Raw genomic sequence first — 18,385 nt, forward strand, 5'->3', positions numbered from 1 at the left:
GAAAAGGACATTTTGAATTGGCCATATCACAACTGGTGTATTGTGCTGAATTCTGAGTAACGTTCCTGGTGTAAAATGAGTACACAGGAATACATGCAGGAAAGGATCAGGATATGCTGAACTGTCTTGAAATATATGATAATTGGGATTGGGCATTCCAGATAAATTAGAAAACAAGACTATTTTCAAATATATAAAATACTGTCACATGCAACATGAAAACTAGTTCAGTGTGTTGACAGTTATTACTTCATTCTGCTATCGAAATAAAAATTATAATAGAAATGCCAAGAGTTTTATTTGCATCATAAGTCTTCAAATTAGTTCCTTAAAACAATACAGCTTATAAACATTATCCCTGCATTGTAGTTCAAATTTTCCTTTCTTTGAGAAAAATAGCATATAATCACTATAAATACTCCAAACAAAACTATTTTGACACTGTGAGCCCAGCTTAAATATATTTTAGTAATTGGGCAAAAGTAATAAAATGAGAGGGTTACATCCTAAGTGCTACGTAAAATTAAAGAGTTGAAAAGAATGTTTTTATACTAATTACTATTACTCAGTAAAGTTTGTTTAACTCGTGCAATGTAATTGCTTGATAATTACCTTGATGTTGTAAAAATGCCATACACTAGTGTTGTCCTTGGGTTATCAGTTTCCAGCAGAAACACATCCTCTATAAAAGGGAAATATCATTTTTAAAGTTCCCAAATATTTAAAAAATTCATCCTAAGAGAATAATTTCCACTACGAAAAGCATTATTCAGAAAGATATTTCTGAAGCATCATTATAATTTGACAGCAACTAAATGATAAGCGCATGATAAAGTAAATTAAAATGTCATATATGAAGGCTGTAACTTTATGGAAAACATGCTAATGAAATAATATTAAGTAGACAAGACAATGGTATTTAATACGGACTAGAACCATGTAAACCTTAAAACTACATCAGAATACAATAACAAGATTACCAGTGAGAGTTTTTGGTTAACAAAGCTGTAGAAATTTTCCTGTTTCTTCTTTTCTCCTGAATTTTCTAAATATCCTTAATGATAACATATTACTTTTTTAATTTAAAAAGTATTACAAATCTCATTTTATTTTTAACCTAGGGGTAGAATTTGGAACATGGAAGGAAACTTTTTCACAATGACTTATAAAATAAGACTTTTTGTCTTTTAGTTTCATCATCGCTAGGTGATATTTTTATTTAATCAATAATTCTTCTAACAACAAAAATTTTAAAGTATATTGAGGCAAAGGCAAAAGTATAGATTGTAAGGTACAGTAATACATAACAGAATCTAGAAGTAAATTTCTGATAGGAAATTCCAATTAATAACAATTGTTATGAATACAAGAAAGATCTGGATTTAGTGACCTCTGCAAATAAGATTCTTGCTGACCAATACAAAGAAAGATGTATTTTTTTTATTCACAATAAATTTAGGACCTCTTAAGCAATAAATTATTAACTACTAGTCTTTCCATATGTGAACAAAGGATGGCACTATCCAGATTCCTCTAAAAAACAGGAAAGGCTGAAACATTCTAAGTCACTGAAACATAAATATACTTGCAAAGAATTTGGGGAGAAATAGTGAGTGACTAGGTTATAACGCAAAATCGTAGTTAGAACTTTTTTTCTAGAAAAGCTGAAATAGAAACTTGTGTTTCTATGATCAATATAATGGCTTTTGAGGAGGCCAACTGTCTATTTCAGTTATTATACCTCCTAGAACCAGTATTTTTTCCATATTATATTACATTTTTATTGCTTACCTCATCACCTGCTTTAGTACTTGAGACTAACCAGCATTTTATATTTTAATGGATTAAAGTAAAATAAAAGTGATTTCTAAATGGCACTTAGTAAACATGATAACTATGATGTGTACCAAGTTATTGTGATTAAAAAGAGAATTGTTTCTTGGTGTAGAGGAATCAGATTGTCAGTCATAGCTGACCTGGAAAGTATAACCCTCCTCATGTCACACATGCTGAGTATTTAGTCCCAGGGTCACCAATAACAAAAACTGGAGCATAAGTCTAATTTCTACTCTGACACTTTTCCACCTAACCTCTATTCTGTCCATTAACTATAGTAAAATATATAGCTGTATTTTCATACAAACTGATTTTAAACCAGAATATCAGGATTCAAATATATATGAAATACACATTTATTTTAGAAAAGCACAAACGTATCATTACTTATATAATAAATTATATATATACCTCTCTCTCTCTCTTCTCTCTCTATAACAAACACACACACATACACACAACATACTGATTCATACATCATGGTGAATTCAATGAACTAAATGTTTCAGCAGTGAACTTTAGGGGCAAAATAGATTTAAAAAATACTTCAGGAAATTCATGAACAGTACCCAGATCATTAATTCAAATTAGCACTTATTTATGCTGAAAATATTCATAAAATATACATCCTCTTTTGAGAGTTTATTAAAATATGTAAACTTTACAAACTCTCTTTCAAGAACATTTTTCAGTCTCACATTTATGTACCTAATTCATCAAAGTGTGTTTCCGGGCCATCTTCATCAGTTACCGAGCATACCAGCCTGGCTTTTAAAAAGGTAGTCCACTTGTTGACAAGGCTACGCAGTCCACCAGTGTCATTCTGAAACCATTTTGTAAACACATTTCAGATTGCTTAAAAAAATATTGAAGTGTATTTAAAATTTAACTTAGATTCTTATTACTTGGGACTTGTTACAATCTGAAAGATAGAAATGTTAACCAAATCTGCATATCAATAAAGAGGAATATTTAAGATCTATAGTATTTTCAAAAATTAGCCTTAGTTATACTGTTATTCTCCTATTGTACAATGTCAACTGAAAATGTATCAAAATGAATTTAATACATATATGCCCTAAAACTTTCTGAATTTATGATGGAAATATGAGTAAACTGTTATGGAGAACACATAATTTAATTTGCCTTTTCTTGATAATTCATTTTGTTCAATATAAACATAAATTGTTGTACACAGGGAAGGTTGCAGATTCTACTCTGGTCAGGAGAGTGGGTTTCTACTCACACCAAACAGTCCCCAATAATTCTATTTTCTCCCCTTCGTTTCTCTGCATTACCATTCAATCCTTACTATTTCGAATCAGATGCTTTATATACATATTTCTCTGGTCAGGGCAGGGGAAATGGTATTTGGATCATTCACAAATAGTCTCTATTGAATGACATTTTTTCTGAATGTCCTGAAGGCTTTCACCTCATCAGCTGGTTTTACTGCCTTGTTCCAAATGACTGAGAAGCAGATGAGCTCTACAGTCAGTGGAATATTGTAATATTTAAAAACAGACTATTTTAAACACTAAATGCTTTAAGAAATACTTTTGCACAAAAGATGCTAATCATAAATAAGTCAGGACAAGTCTGTAATGCTCTTATGTGAGAAGACATCATGAGTTTTTTTGAGGTGCTATGTATACTTACTGTTGATACACAAGAACATTTTGATCACTGTAATTAGAACTGCATTCTACTAAAGCATTTCTTAATTTTCACTGTTATACACAGTTCCTCAATAATTGTCTTCTATTGATATTTTGCTGTATTTTATTCACAGCAATTGTTTTGTTTCCTTCTATAATATACAATTTAGCAATTTGTTTTTCATACTAATGCATTAAATGGAAGAGCAAAAATTAATCAAAACTGTTTCTTTGTGTTAAACCATAACCAAAATATTTCCTTGGATTAAATTATTTGCTGAAACATAGTATTTATCCCGTATGACTGATGTGAAATAACATTAAATTTGAATGTCTCTTTTTAGTATTTTATTAATTTGTAACAGTAGATAACCAAAGTAGGAAGATAAACTACTGGAAAAAGAAAATGTTTATATAATTTGAATTTCTTAGTCTTCAAATTAGAACAACTTTAATACTTACAGGACATATTCTAGCAATCATGGAATGAATCTGTTTTGTGCTTCTGCTATTGTCGGTCAGTTTCTCTTTGAAGAAGAAGTACACTTTAGCATCATTTGGATCAGTGCCATCTGGGATGACGTGTGCATCCACAAACATAGGTTCTAGAAAAAAATACAAAGACGATATATATACTCTTGATGAAAATCCATCTACTCTCCATCCAAGTAGATCATAGGAACATGTCTTCTCCATCTCTGGTATAAAGGAACAATTCAATATTCATAGGCAAAAAGCCTAAAAGCAAGTAATTGTATTCACTGAACCTACCACATGTGGAATGTCAAGTGCCACAACATAGAGCTATAATATAGTAGCTTAAACTATTTTTCTCTGTCTGTAATACATTCTGGAAGTACAAAACTTATTTGTGCCTGATGAGTTTTAAAATACTGAAAAACTTTTCCTCCAGTTATTTGCCATGGGATCTGATAGTCGTTTTACAGGAAAAAAACTTTTTTTGTTTTTAAATGTGTGGTTTTTAATCTAGTGCATATAAACTCAAATTCACTAAAGCAGAATGAGGAGTTGGGAGTACAAGATCTGAAAAACACATTTTTCTTAAAATAGAGCATACGAAATGAAGGGGAAACTTTTCAAGGAAAAAATGCAGTCATTTGAAGACATAGAGGGATTCCTTATTTCAAGAACAAAACAACTTTTAGAATACTCTATTTCCAGATGTACTGGGGGAATAATTTGAAGGAGTAAATGGACAATCAACGCTTTCTTATGCTGGTCTATCAGTGAAATAAGAAGCTTAACAGTAGTGATTCATGCTTAACTGTGCAATGTTAAGTGAATTGCCAAATTTAAGGTCAGCTTAAATTTCCCCAGGGTGAAATGACAGAGATCTCAGTGGTTTCTTCCTCCTCTAAACAACAGCAACTGATTGGAATTGTAAAGTCAAACGAGCACTTTTCATGATGTGAATTCCATGTGACCCCCCCCCCCCAAATTGGAAATATCTGAATACTGATAATCATAAAATTATCATACCTATGATTTCCATTATTAGTGAAATTGTGAAAAAAATAATATATACCAGTTTTATAATTTTAGAATCTAAGCATAAAACAAATAGAGTTCCTAAATATGCCTTACTTATATGTCATAAATTTAGGAAAATGTTTAGATTTGGCATTATTAAAATATACAAGTAGGGACTTCCTAGGTGGAGCAGTGGTTAAGAATCCACCTGCCAATGCAGGGGACATGGGTTCGACCCCGCTCTGGGAAGATCCCACATGCTGCAGGAAAAAATAATAATAAAATAAAATATACAAGTAGACCAAATAAATAAATGGCGTTCAGTTGTAATGTGCAGCAATTAAAACAACTGGGGAAGATTCTTGTCTATAGGCATGCATGATGATTACCACTGTCATTTTTATTTATTCATCTATCCTATGATAATTCTATGATTGTTAATAAAGAGTTAGAATATGAGATATGGATCATTTAATTTATTTATTTAGCCTAAATATTTAAAATCACAGAGTACAGAATTGTTGTTATTCATATTTTAACTTTTTAACCATTTTAATGTAATTTTCATTATAAAATTAAACAAATTAAAGTATGATTCTCAGAAAATGGATAAACTGTTATTTTACCACTTAGCCATTTGGAATTGTGTTGATCAGTTCTGACTGCATTCCTCTTGGTCAAACTTCGAAAAATAGCTGCATCTGTCCCCATGAAATCTATATACATTCCAGAGAAAAGCTCCTCATCTATGAAAAAGCAAATGTGAACAAAATTAAGAGCAAATCTTAAATGTTTTTAAGGCTATTTTTAAAATCAAGCAGAATCTGCTTATTCGATCATGACATTAATTACAGAGTATTTATAGTTGTTAATTGGTTTCCATCGCCCACCAAATTAAAAAAGTTGGATAAAATTTAATCTGGTCTCACTATTGCCTGTGTAATGACAAAAACAACCTTTTTGATACGGAGATAAAAATTCCTCTGCCTGTACTTAATTATACTAAATACCCATGTTTATATAGTGTGTATCAGAAATGGCAGAAATAACACAGATATAAAAATAAACGGCTTAATTATTACTTTTTTAATTAAAAAATACTGTAAGAGTCAAAAAACTTGATTTCTAATTTTGGCAGTAATTAAACTGGGAATTAGGGATAAGTCATTTAGCACCCTGAATCTCAGACTTCTATGGGAACTGGATTATGATCAAAAGTTCTCACTACATATTAAAAACTCTATGATTTTACCAAATGGATTGAAAATAATAGTTTTTATTACTATTCTTCATGAGATGGAGGTCACATCAAATTGTCGAAGTATTATTAATGATAAAAATTTCATTATTAAACATGTTTTGATCTTTAGCGCTAGGTTTGTAAAAGGTAAACAAAGTGCTACTTTTTCAATTGCAACATATGACATATTAACATTATGTTAACAATATAATATGATGTTAATAAACCATATATGACAACATATTAGCCCACATAAAATAAAGCTTAAAGACAAGAAAAAAAAGATATTTTAAAATTAAATTAAATTATCATTATTAATGACAAGATATTTTAGTCTGTATGTGCACAACACTGGACACTTTGCTTATTTGTTAAGACCCACATTAACTTTTATTCTAGTAAGGAGACTAAGCAGTAAATTGGTACATGTGACCTTTGAGTACAAAACAGTAGTTAAGTATCTATTTAAAAAATAATAAAATGTATCAGGTTTGGCCCACTGAACTAGCATGAAGCTGCCTTCTTTGACAGATGTTCTAGAATTACTCCCCTGGCTACCTTCAGATGGTGGTCATTCGGGCAGGACTGAAACATTTTAAGGCACTCTAAGCTCACTGTTTAGTAATAAGCAATACCAGTGGGCCCAGGATAGAACCGAGAATGGAATGTCTTTAACATGTGCTTACCAGGTCACAAACCAGACCCCTACCAGTTAGCGAGGGGGCATGTCAGGCATTGTGCCGCCCCGTTCTGCTTCCTAGTAGAGATCTGAAGTCCATGGGAACAGATTATACAGGGAGATGACAAAAACGTGCCTGAAAGCATTCTGAGCAATTTCTCTTCTTTACAATTTTGTGAACATTTGTGAAGCACCTACACATGTATTCTGTAGATACAATGATTGTTGAGATAATATTACGTGGATAATCAATAGAATAAGTAAAATGATAAATACAAGGTTATAAAACTTCCTGCTCTTTTCAGTTTCAGGTTTTAAGTTAAGCAAATTGTTTAATGATTTTCTTTGATAGTAAAAATTATCATGTTAATCAAAATATTAAAAAAAGTAGGGTTTATGCAAAGATAAATTTGCTCCTTTTAAACTTTAATCCAAAAATATATTGCTTTCCAGTTATACTTCCACCGACTAAAAAATATTTCATGAGGTTTTGAATAGGTTTTTTAAGAGAGGTCATCTGACCTCATTGTGCTACAACGACTAAAAATAGCTAAAGAACCTAGCATGTTGGGCCAGATGCCACTCTATATTGTGAAATTTGAAATTCCTCTAATGCTCAACGTTTCTTGGCACTTTAATAGATAGAAATATTTGAATCAATTTGTGTTATTTAGCGCATTGCAACTGAACAAAAATGATAAAACATCAAATGGCAAAGTGACTTGACTATACAAATGAAATGTACAATATTACAGATAATGCTACTGGGATAATTAATAGAATAAGTAAAATGATAAATACAAGGTTACAAAGCTTCCTGCTCTTTTTAGTTTCAGGTTTTAAGGTAAGCAAATTGTTTAATGGTTTTCTTTGATAATAAAAATTATAATGTTAATCAAAATACTAAAAAGTAATACAGGAACATGAGCATAGGAAGTGAAGTCTCAGGTCCTTGAAAAATGAAGACCAATAACAACTTTAATTTTGTAAATGAATCCAATTCTCTAAGGGAAAAGCTATTACATGACTTATCATAGTTTAACAGGAAAATTTATAATGCCTTGTTTCAATCCTTTTTTGTTCTAAATAAGACTTGATGAGATAAAACTCAAGTATTAGTGTTAACAGTAATTTTGAATTTTGAAGTTTATTTTCATATCATTTAACTCGAAATAAGTGAAAACTTTATATATGTATCTAGCATTATATAAATCATACAGTTTCTATAGGCGAATAAAATTTTCTTTCTAATGAAGAAAATACTTTCTGAGACACTGCTTCTGTTAAATAATATTTAGAAACTTATTTGAAGATACTCTGCATCACACTTAATTGGATATCCTGTAGTTTCAAAGCTGTCCAATTTTTTGTCCTAATGATACACTTTCATTTCCTCCCTGACCAATTTGAATGACTATAGGGAAATAATTTACTGGATAATTTCCAAGCTCACATTTCAGTCAATGCTTGGATGTACTTGTCTTAATTTACTTTCCAGATCTGAGAAAGAAAAATGAGTTGCCTCTTTAAATGAATCAAAGGAAAGCGTTTTGAACACAATAATTATTTTTCCACCTGTTCTACTGTCAAATGATGCAATTTTACCACTGGCAATACACAGAGAAACAAAAAGGGAAAAGCATCTACTATAAGCATCAGTATAACTGGGCATACTAAATCCAAGATTTTTTTCACAGTCAACGAATGTTAAGTCAAGACTTATTCTAGAAGTGTCTTAATTAGCCAGAAGAGAATGTCTTTTAAGTGAGGTATAGACAGGCACTGGATGATGGAGACTCAAGGACACTGGTTTGTTAATGTGCATAGCAGCAAGCAACCGGGCCTGTTTCTTAACTGATATGTTTTATAAAAACTGAGAAAATTAAAAAGTGACTTTACCAGCACGTCTTTTTTAGTACAGCAACTTCTAGACAATCCACAGAGAATGTACTTGGCTAAAACCTGCACTTTGTCATTCTTTCACATGAAGCAAATATCAGTTTTAATCATTTGTAAAAGATTACTACAACATGAGGAAACGTGAATATAATTAATATTAGAAAAACTACAGAAAACATTGAAATTTACTTTATAATGTCTATTAATATATGTATGCATATACACAATACCTATATGCATGTATTTCATATATATTATATATATATACATACATACATATACTTTTTAAATGGTTGATTTGCTCTTCGAATGACAGCAATCATATTAGATAAAAAATACATGGTTATCATTTAATCATGAATATTCTTGGAAATAAGAAATTAAAATTTCTCACAACTTTCTATTATTTTACTCATGTACTACCATACATGCAACTATCCAAAATGGTCATATGGTATCATGAATTTATTTTCTTTAATTTCCTTTTTTAAAAAAATATTTCCCCATCCCTTTTTTATTTTCCACTTACTGATCATAACAGATACTGTGTTCACATTGGGGTTGAAAGAGCAGCGTCCTTTTCCAGATTCACATTTGGAGTCAATCATGAAAACTTGGTCCTTTATTATAGATAAAATTGAAAATGTAGTAATGATAAATTACTTTATCTTAATTAACCAATTGTTCTTTAGTGAAATAAAACATCATCATAAATAATTTGCCTTTACTTGGTTGCTTATGCCTTCCCAATTTTACTATATTAAGACTTTCTTGGCCTATATGAAGAATCCGTCTGTAAGTTATAAGCTAACCTCAGCAGGTCAAGTTCATATCCTATTACACTCCCCATAAAACTGATCCAACAAGTTCTCAAATCAACATCAATAAAAAACACTTGGAAATCAAGGATCATTGTAAACCTGAACTAGATATGTTGAACACTGGCCAAAAGAAGAAAACTGTCTACAGAGAAACAATGTGTTTAAGAATTATGATACTTTCAAAATAATCAAGATCTTTTTCAAATATAAAATTTTATGTTACCACATTTTGTTACATAAAGCATTATACTAGATTCAACAAAATAATTCATAATCTAGATAAAAAATGCTTCATTTACTCATTCATTTACTTAAAATTTCATTGAGCATTTACTACATGACAGACAGTGACAAAACATTGGGGATACAGTAAACAAAACAGACAAAAATCCTTACCTGCAGGTAATTTATAATAAAATGATAGAGAATATAAATATATAAATAGAGGATATAAAGAGAATAAATATGTAAAATGTAGAGTATTTTAGGTGGTACTCAGTGCTTCGGAGAAAAATTAAGCGGGAAATGGGACTAGGGAAGTCCAGGGATTGGGGGCAGTGGGTTCAATTTGAAATATAGTGGTCACTGTAGCCTCACTGAGAGGGAGCGTTTTGTTGGTACATTTATCTTTTTTCTTACATAAAGTTAGTAAAAGCTACTACTAAAATTCAAAGAAAAAACGATCACATTTGTAGATAGCATTAGATGATGGAGGACCTTAATTATCAAGCTGCTTTTCAAAATTCTCCTGAATGAAATGCAGGCTCAAGGGCTCAACATTTTTTGAGTATGGAATAAAAGGATCAAAACATTGCTTTAAGAAGATTGAGCCTCATCTTGTACTTTAAGGAGATTGAGAATGGTGGTTATAAAGACAGATGCTGGATTCAAGAAAACAGATTAGTTTTCAACTGCAATAGTCCAGGAATTAGGTAATAACAATCTGACATGCCAGGATCTCCATGCTCAGGGTAAGAGAGTAAAGATGCAAGAGGATTTGTAAAGTGAAAACTGACAGAGCTTGACAATCAATAATGAACTGGATGTAGTTCAAGAAGCTGGAGAAAACAAAGTTAATTCTGAAGTTTTGACTCTTTAAAGAAAACAAAACTAGTTCATTTTTGTTATATTGAGTTTGATGTATTGGCAGGAGATTAGCGAGCTTAAAAAGAATCACAGTGGTCTAGCCTAGAAAGGTCTTATAACATGATGCTCTCCATGAGGAAAATACGACTTGTCCAAGAATTGACTCTAAAGATGAGGAAAATACGACTTGTCGAAGATCACACATAGCTAAATAGTGATGAAAACAAAATTAAAATTATCTCCTGACTCATAACTATGTCTGCCTTCCAAGAATTCATCATTTATATAATGACTAAACTAAATAAATAATGATAAACTTGCAGGAAAACAGTAAAATTTAGTAAAGCAGGTTGTGTAGCCAGAGTCACAGATTTGATTAGAAAAGTGACAGTTGGCATTGCAGGAATTGAGGAGATTGCTTAAGCACCACTTGCTCTCCACTGACTTCCTTTTCCATTGCACAGCCTCCTTGTACTCACACAGTTATAGTCTAGGTCTTGTCATCACCAGGAAGGGATGTGGTCCAATTGAATAGTCACTAATTCAAGCACCCTGCAACAATTCTTCAACTCATCCCCTAAGAACCCTCTTTAGTGTTTACAATCCATCAGCCTTCTATCTTCTTGATTCTCTTTATTAACCAGTTAGATTCCATGCTTTTTAATTTAAAGCTTTTGCAAAAATTTTAATTTCCTTGAATCTGTGATTTTTTTCATTGTACCTACAGCCTGTAAAGACACGTCTGTCTACATTCCCCACATCTGCCTCCACACTTCGAAGCATTTTGCCAAAGGTGATCAACAAGGTGTGTTCCACATAGTATAGATTCGTGGTCACCAGCTTAAAATGAACGCTCTACACTGCTCAGCAACCTTTCAAAGACACTCTTTCAACACTGGTTCTTCCATTAATAACTTCAAACCATTGCCACTATTCTCAAATCTCCTGATTTATTCTCAGCTCTTATGATTGACAACCATGTTGCTGAGAAAGTGAAGCCCTTAAATGAGACACCTTCAGTTTCTCACTACCAAATATATAACTATCCACTAATACATCCACTGATACATTTATTCCATGATGGTTTTCCAAAGGAGGTTATTTTTTGGACCAACTTCCCAATTAAGCCTTGAAGTGTATAGTGGGCAATTTGTACACTGGAAAATAATTTTATTTAATATCTGTGCTCTGAAAACTGCTATACTATTGTTGGCCTGTACAGGGACTGCACAGCCTTCAGGGGAGAGTCTGACAGATTGCAGACGTCTGAGGCAGTAGTTTATTTAATCAATTGATCACAGGTGTGTGGTTCTAATGACCAGCTCAATGCAGCCTACTGTACTCTTCCAAAAAGTGTAGCTTTACTTTTCTTTAAGAATTTTAATATTTCATATCATCTTGAACCACTTGTAAAGACCTCAGTTTGGGGTCAAATGATAATTATTCATTTATTTTAAACTGTTTTTTTACTCACGGAAGGATGTATACATATAAATTACGTCTGAAAAAATTTAATAATAAAAGAATATAGAGGAAATCGTTCAATTGTATCAGTACTAAAGTGGATGAATCCTTTTTAAAGAAAAATAAACTTAATAAAGTAAATCAGTAGCAATATTTAAACCTTTTTACAATTGTAATCTCTAAAACTGAATTAAGATATTATTTAAGAACTGGACTTTCTATATTTAAGCTGCATAATGAAATCAAAGCAAGTTAATTTGAAAGAATTCAGTTTTAAAATACTTAATATTAAGTAAAGCAATATGTTTGATTAAAACAACAAGGAAAACTCTTTTGATCTAATGCAGTTTCCTTAGTCAATAATTGTGAACAGAGATAAACACAGTTTTAAACATCACAGGTGAAGTTCAACCAGCTTTATATTTGACTATACATTAGCTATGTATTTAGTCTTTAGTAAATGCTTTTGTTCACAGAACCCCAAATCATTTTAACTAGTGTAAGAATAAAGCTATAATAGCCTAGTGTAGACCAATATTGGTCTAAAGCGGAAGTATGATTTATTAATTACATAAAGTTATTTTCAGGTAAGGCACTTGTCATCCTGCTTAATATATCTCTTACAGGTGTGTATCTCATAAAGATTTACTGAATTTAAAATATAATAAATAAGAAATTACTTAAAATAGATTTGAGAAAGTGAGTTTATACTACAATGTTTGTATAATTTAGAGCAAATATTATCAATACCTTATATGCTAAGTAATTATGAAATTATACCACTGTCTTTCCTTCATCTTCTGCAGCTTTTCCATTCAGAAATATATGTATATTTAGTTGAAAGCAAAAGGCTACACTTTAAGTAACTTGGCAGACAGGAACCAAATGTAATATATTTTGTATTTAAAGGGCTTGAAATTTTTTTACGGCTACTAATGATATTTCCAAGTTTCTACTGTTAGATACAGTTTTAAGATTTTTTGACACTAATATCAAGCTAAGAATGAAAAATTGTTACACTTACCTCTGATCTCCTCCCTCTGTTCAAATAAGTACAGACTGGGCTGAAAGCACCACTCCCACAAACATACAAATGTGTGCGGTTGAAAGCCTGAATTACACGGACAAAGTTCCCACAGCCATGCTAAAAGAATAGGTAAATAAGCAGTTAGTAACCCAATGACTTTTATTGCTATTTCTAAGTATTACTGTCATACTTTGCTATACATTTTCCTTTCTGCCCTAACTTTTTAATTATTGCCAGGAGATAACAAGAGAACATGATTTATTCTATGGTGTATTTCAGAAGGAAGGTAGTTTCACAGGTAATGAGTAAAATGATACGACTCTCTCATATCTCAGTATTTTATATATTGGGTACATTTCTACATTCTGAAACGTTATGAACTTATTCTTTACCTGAGAAAGTTTAGAAATTGGAAAGTACACCAAATTGTTTTCTCAAATTTTCCTCAAAACATTTACACACACACACTCTCACATGTTATATAAACATGTCTTGAATGAAACTGTGCTTGTAGAAGGTCCATGTTATCATTAGTCACAGTGACAAACACTATTGACCTTCACAATCGGTGAATAAAACAAACCTTAAACAAATGCCAGCATTGTTGCTTTCTATGAAACATAATGGAATCATGATCTCTCTGCTCTTGATCCCCTAAAATACTTTCTTCTTCCCCAAAACTCCTTTCTCACCTGCTCCCAGTCCAACCATTGGAAAGGCTGTCTTTATCCACTCGATGAATTGCAAAGTAATTAAGGTGATTAGAAGTTGACTATGACCTTGCAGAAATACATAAACATGGTCAGCACCAAATGCAGATCTCTGGGACTGAATTAATCACTGCATGTTCTACATTTGCAGGGTCACTATCCTTTGCTGACTATACATTAATCAAGCCTGAGGCTGAATGCCGTTCCCTTCACGAAGTCATTGTTCTAGCAAAGAACATTGTTAAAAATAATGCTATAAATTAGAGACAAAAATTTTTATAAAGGAATATGTCAAAAACTGACAGTGGTTTTCCCACAGGTGGTTAGACAGTGTATTTTTTTTCCTCTTCTAGGTACCATGTATTTTACTAATTTTTTTATAATGCACATTTGTTATTTATATTATTAGAGAAGTTAAAAAATTTTGCTAAAGTAGAAATTAAATTTAAAGTCCATATTATTTTATATTTTCTCATCATTTTCTCCTTTTATACTCATTATTACTTGCAGGCAAATATATGCTTAGTTGCTTATGTAGTAATTGCATACATATGTTTCTATTATGGATTTTTATTATCAAATAATCAATCACCAACTCTGTTGTTAAATAAATTTATCCTTAGAGACCAGAATATATATTTTATTTTCATTTTAAGACATTAAGGATTTTTGTTAAATATATACTGTCACTGTATCTTGACACCTGTTTATAGAGGTACCTGGAAATTGACTACATAACTGCAGATGAAATGTGTTTCTCTAGAGAAAAAGCAAGGATGAAGTATGTGTGTATATGGTATGTCTATGTTAAGGGTACCTGTGAGCAGTGAGACTTGTGTTTATTTTTTTCACATCCAAGTTCAGTCATTCTGGGATTCTGTATATAACATTTTCCCATAAAATGTGAATTCAACCCAATTCTGTTACTAATAGGTTATGTCTGTTTCATGTTGAGTTTTGTAGATTTTTCCATCATGAATTATTGGTATTGGTACAAAGAAAGAAGTCACTAACATCTCTTTTACATTTCAAATACAGATTATACTTGTTTCATGTATATGTTTATATCTACAGATATGTTATATATATGCATATCATGGCCAATATTCTGAAAGTTTATCATGTGCTAGACATTAGAATAATCATTGTATATATTTAAGCTCTTTTACTTCCCAGGAAATTTGATTTTTTACCTTCATATATCACATTTATGAGCAAACTGTATGCTACTTAGGCATTTTATGTTTGCTCAGGTTTTTCAACTCAATCCCTTTTAGAAAAATAAACGCTTAAATCTTGTTTAGTTAACTCGCCTGAGGTCATGTAGCTAGAAACAGGTAAAGCAGATTTTCAAACACAGATGTGTCTAACACTGAATCTTGTACTTTTACCCACTTTATAATTTGTCATTGGGTGAGAATTCCACACTTGTTAGAGGGAAGTTTTTATAACAGTTATTAATATTTACAGAGCTCTTAATCCTATGATGTTAATTTTTTTGGGGGGGTGACCCCGAAGTGACACGATGTTAATTGTTTTTAATCCTCATGGCAAAGTTCCAATTAAAGTATTTGGTCCCACTGTAGTGATGAGGAAACTGAGTCCCCAAAAATGTTAAATGAAGTGCTCCAGGTTTAATAAGTAACTCAGCTAGATCTTGAATCATGGCTACCCTCCACCATGAAGACAAATTCCCACACTATCTAAAGATGCTCTACTGTGCTCCTCCAAAGCCTCCCCAAAGAGAAAAACATGAAAGGAAAAATAAATCAATTGGTTTAATTATTAAAAGTCATTTTCTAGGTCCTTTCATTTCCATTGCGCATAGTTTCTGTCCACATTATTCCTGACCTAGACCACTGCAGTTGTGTCAACTCCATCCAGAAAATATTTACTTACTGAACTCATTGTGTGCAAGTACTATATATGGTGCTAGCAACTGAAATGAATAGATTCAATTCTTGTTTTCAGAGAAAGGAGAGCATAATACATCAGGCTGTAGTAGATGCTATGATAGGGTTATATTTTTCAAAATGTGCTATAGAAGGAAAGAGAAAATGAGTAATACTGAACTGGGCGTAAAAGTTTGAGAGTGGATGTCATTTGAGCTGGAACTTGCGGAATAAGCTAGAGATTCTGACAGGCAAAAGCATAAGAAAGGAACATTCCAACCGAAAACAGCATAAACAAAAAAACTGGAGGCATGACAGTGCAGGATTTAGTTGGGGAATAGTGCCTAGAGGGGATAGAAGATTATTGTGTGATGAAACCAGAGAGGCAATTAGAACCAGACTATCATCATGCCGTAGCATGATGGGCAGCAGAGAGTGAATTTAAGTATAAAAATCTCAGAGCCAGATGACCTGGGTTCAAACTCTGGCTTTAACTTTTACTAGCTGTTTGAACGTGAGACGTTTATGTATCCTCTCTGTGCTTCAATCTTTTTCTCTGTAAATGGCTATGATAATATTTGTTGTAAGCAGTATACTATTAAAGCACGTGGAACAGTGTCTGGCATATAATAAATATACCCACTGTTAGATATTAGATTCTTTCATGTATGTTTTCATTTCCGATTGTCAGTACAGACCCTGTGTAGAGGACAGAGAATTGGTCCTGCATAAAACTTAGTACAGGTCCTGACCACAGTAGACATCCATAAAAGGTTTGCGGAATGAGACATCAGTGAAATTCAGTACTGGGGATGTTTTCTTTTTATTGCTTAATTCTCCTTCAAAACTATTTCAAGGTACAATGCTTAATGAAAACTCAAGCTGCTAACATTATGCAGAATATAATACCATTTTCTGTATACACATATACATGTCATACTAAAATGCTGGAAAAAATATACCCCCAATTTTTAAGTTATTATGTTTTAGTGTAACTTATTTATTTACTTAACAGTGTGTGCTTACTATGTGCTATGTACTGTTCTAAGCTCACTGCAAATATTAATTCACTAATCCTCTTAATAACCCAATAAGGTAGGTTTTATGACTATGTCCATTACACAGATAAGAAAAATGAGGCACAGAGAGGATAAGTCTCCACAGTCAGAGAGCTAATAAGAGACTGTTTTCTGTTGCCCTCTACATACTTTTCTAGGCCTTCAAAGATCTCTGTATTGAACAGGTATTAGTTATATAATTTTAAGATAGATGTTTTAAAAAATATATATCCTGGAGCTCAGGTTAATAGGGCTTTAAAAATATTGACTCTTCATGGTCCATACTAAGCAATGGGGAAAAAAATACCTCTTAATTTTTTCTTCTTGGCCTATTCCCAAAGGAAATATATTTTCAAGTAGTTTAGGATCCTCTGGTCACAGAAACAGGGAAATTGATATTCTACAATTAATAAGTCAAGTTTGACATTGTGTATATGCAATGCATATAGGTCTAAATATATGTTATCCTGCTTAATTTTTCAATAATCTCTTACAGTATTTACTTAGCACATTCATTATGCCCTATCTCACTGGATATGTTTGACATCATGTGCTATTTTTTAAGCTCAATTTATTTAGTGTATGAATAAAATATTAACATTTAGAAATAAATGGAGCATATAGGAATGCGAATAAATAGGGGCAGAAAGGGAAACTGGGAGGTAAGTTATACTCTCTTTAGCTGAAGCAGAAAGTAAGCTATATTCCCACCGTGAAAATTTATTTTCTTTATAAACATCAGTTTATTATATAGTATTATGATACATATTACCTAGGATCAAATTCAATAATCGAGTATTATTTTTATAACTTTAATTAAAGTTTGATATAAGTAAAAAATCTAAAGGAATAAGAGATATTTGATTCTATGTTTTTTTTTCCAATTGTCAACAGTTTATGCTTTTCTTAGAATATTAATATTTAAAAGCAAAAAAATAATTTAGCCAAAATGTACCTTTTAAACTGTGCACAATTAACTTTTTATAAACATTAATCTAAAGGCATTAATAACTCAGTATCCACTGTGTCCTCTCCCCAACTTGAGACAATTACTTGGAATAGATTCCCATGCTTACTGCTTCCACCTCCATTTTTCCAGATCTTGTTTAAATTTTATGAAGTGCCTAGATATAGATCTGGGCACTGGAGACAATGACACTTACTCCCTGGCATTTCCAATCACTAAAAATTCAGTGAAATAAGTCCAGAGTGTTTCAGGTGCATGCACAGAGAGGGGCGCTAGCCCAGTCCTGGGTGGCGAGAGAAGACTCCAGAGAGGTGACGTTTACTCTGTCATTTGAAAGGATGAGTAGATGATGCCCAGGCTAAAAAGATGGAAAGGTAGTCCAACAAGAAGAGAATCACATGTAGCCTGTACCAAAGGCTGAAGGAAGGAAAGGGTACAACTTATTTGAATTTCAGTATCACTGAAATAAAATAAGGGGAAAAGTTAACATAAGACCTAATATAGGTGCCACCAAATCTATCAAACCTTTCCTAAATATCCCAGCTGCAATGAATTTT

At 31.9% G+C, this 18,385-nt stretch overlaps 1 protein-coding gene across 5 annotated transcripts in view; it reads right to left on the minus strand.

Moving 5' to 3' along the window:
• Nucleotides 1-18,385, minus strand: part of SEMA3C (semaphorin 3C) — a 171,182-nt gene that overhangs the window by 58,504 nt on the left and 94,293 nt on the right. For all 5 annotated transcript variants that reach the window (XM_057730790.1, XM_057730791.1, XM_057730792.1 and 2 more), the window contains exons 5-10: nucleotides 13,199-13,318; nucleotides 9,333-9,423; nucleotides 5,612-5,731; nucleotides 3,957-4,099; nucleotides 2,545-2,659; nucleotides 613-682 (exon numbers count right to left, since the gene is read on the minus strand). In XM_057730790.1, the coding sequence (XP_057586773.1) occupies nucleotides 613-682; nucleotides 2,545-2,659; nucleotides 3,957-4,099; nucleotides 5,612-5,731; nucleotides 9,333-9,423; nucleotides 13,199-13,318 (659 nt within the window). The remainder of the gene's footprint in view (nucleotides 1-612; nucleotides 683-2,544; nucleotides 2,660-3,956; nucleotides 4,100-5,611; nucleotides 5,732-9,332; nucleotides 9,424-13,198; nucleotides 13,319-18,385) is intronic.

Source organism: Hippopotamus amphibius, chromosome 4 (genome assembly GCF_030028045.1).
Source record: "Hippopotamus amphibius kiboko isolate mHipAmp2 chromosome 4, mHipAmp2.hap2, whole genome shotgun sequence".
NCBI lineage: Eukaryota > Metazoa > Chordata > Mammalia > Artiodactyla > Hippopotamidae > Hippopotamus > Hippopotamus amphibius.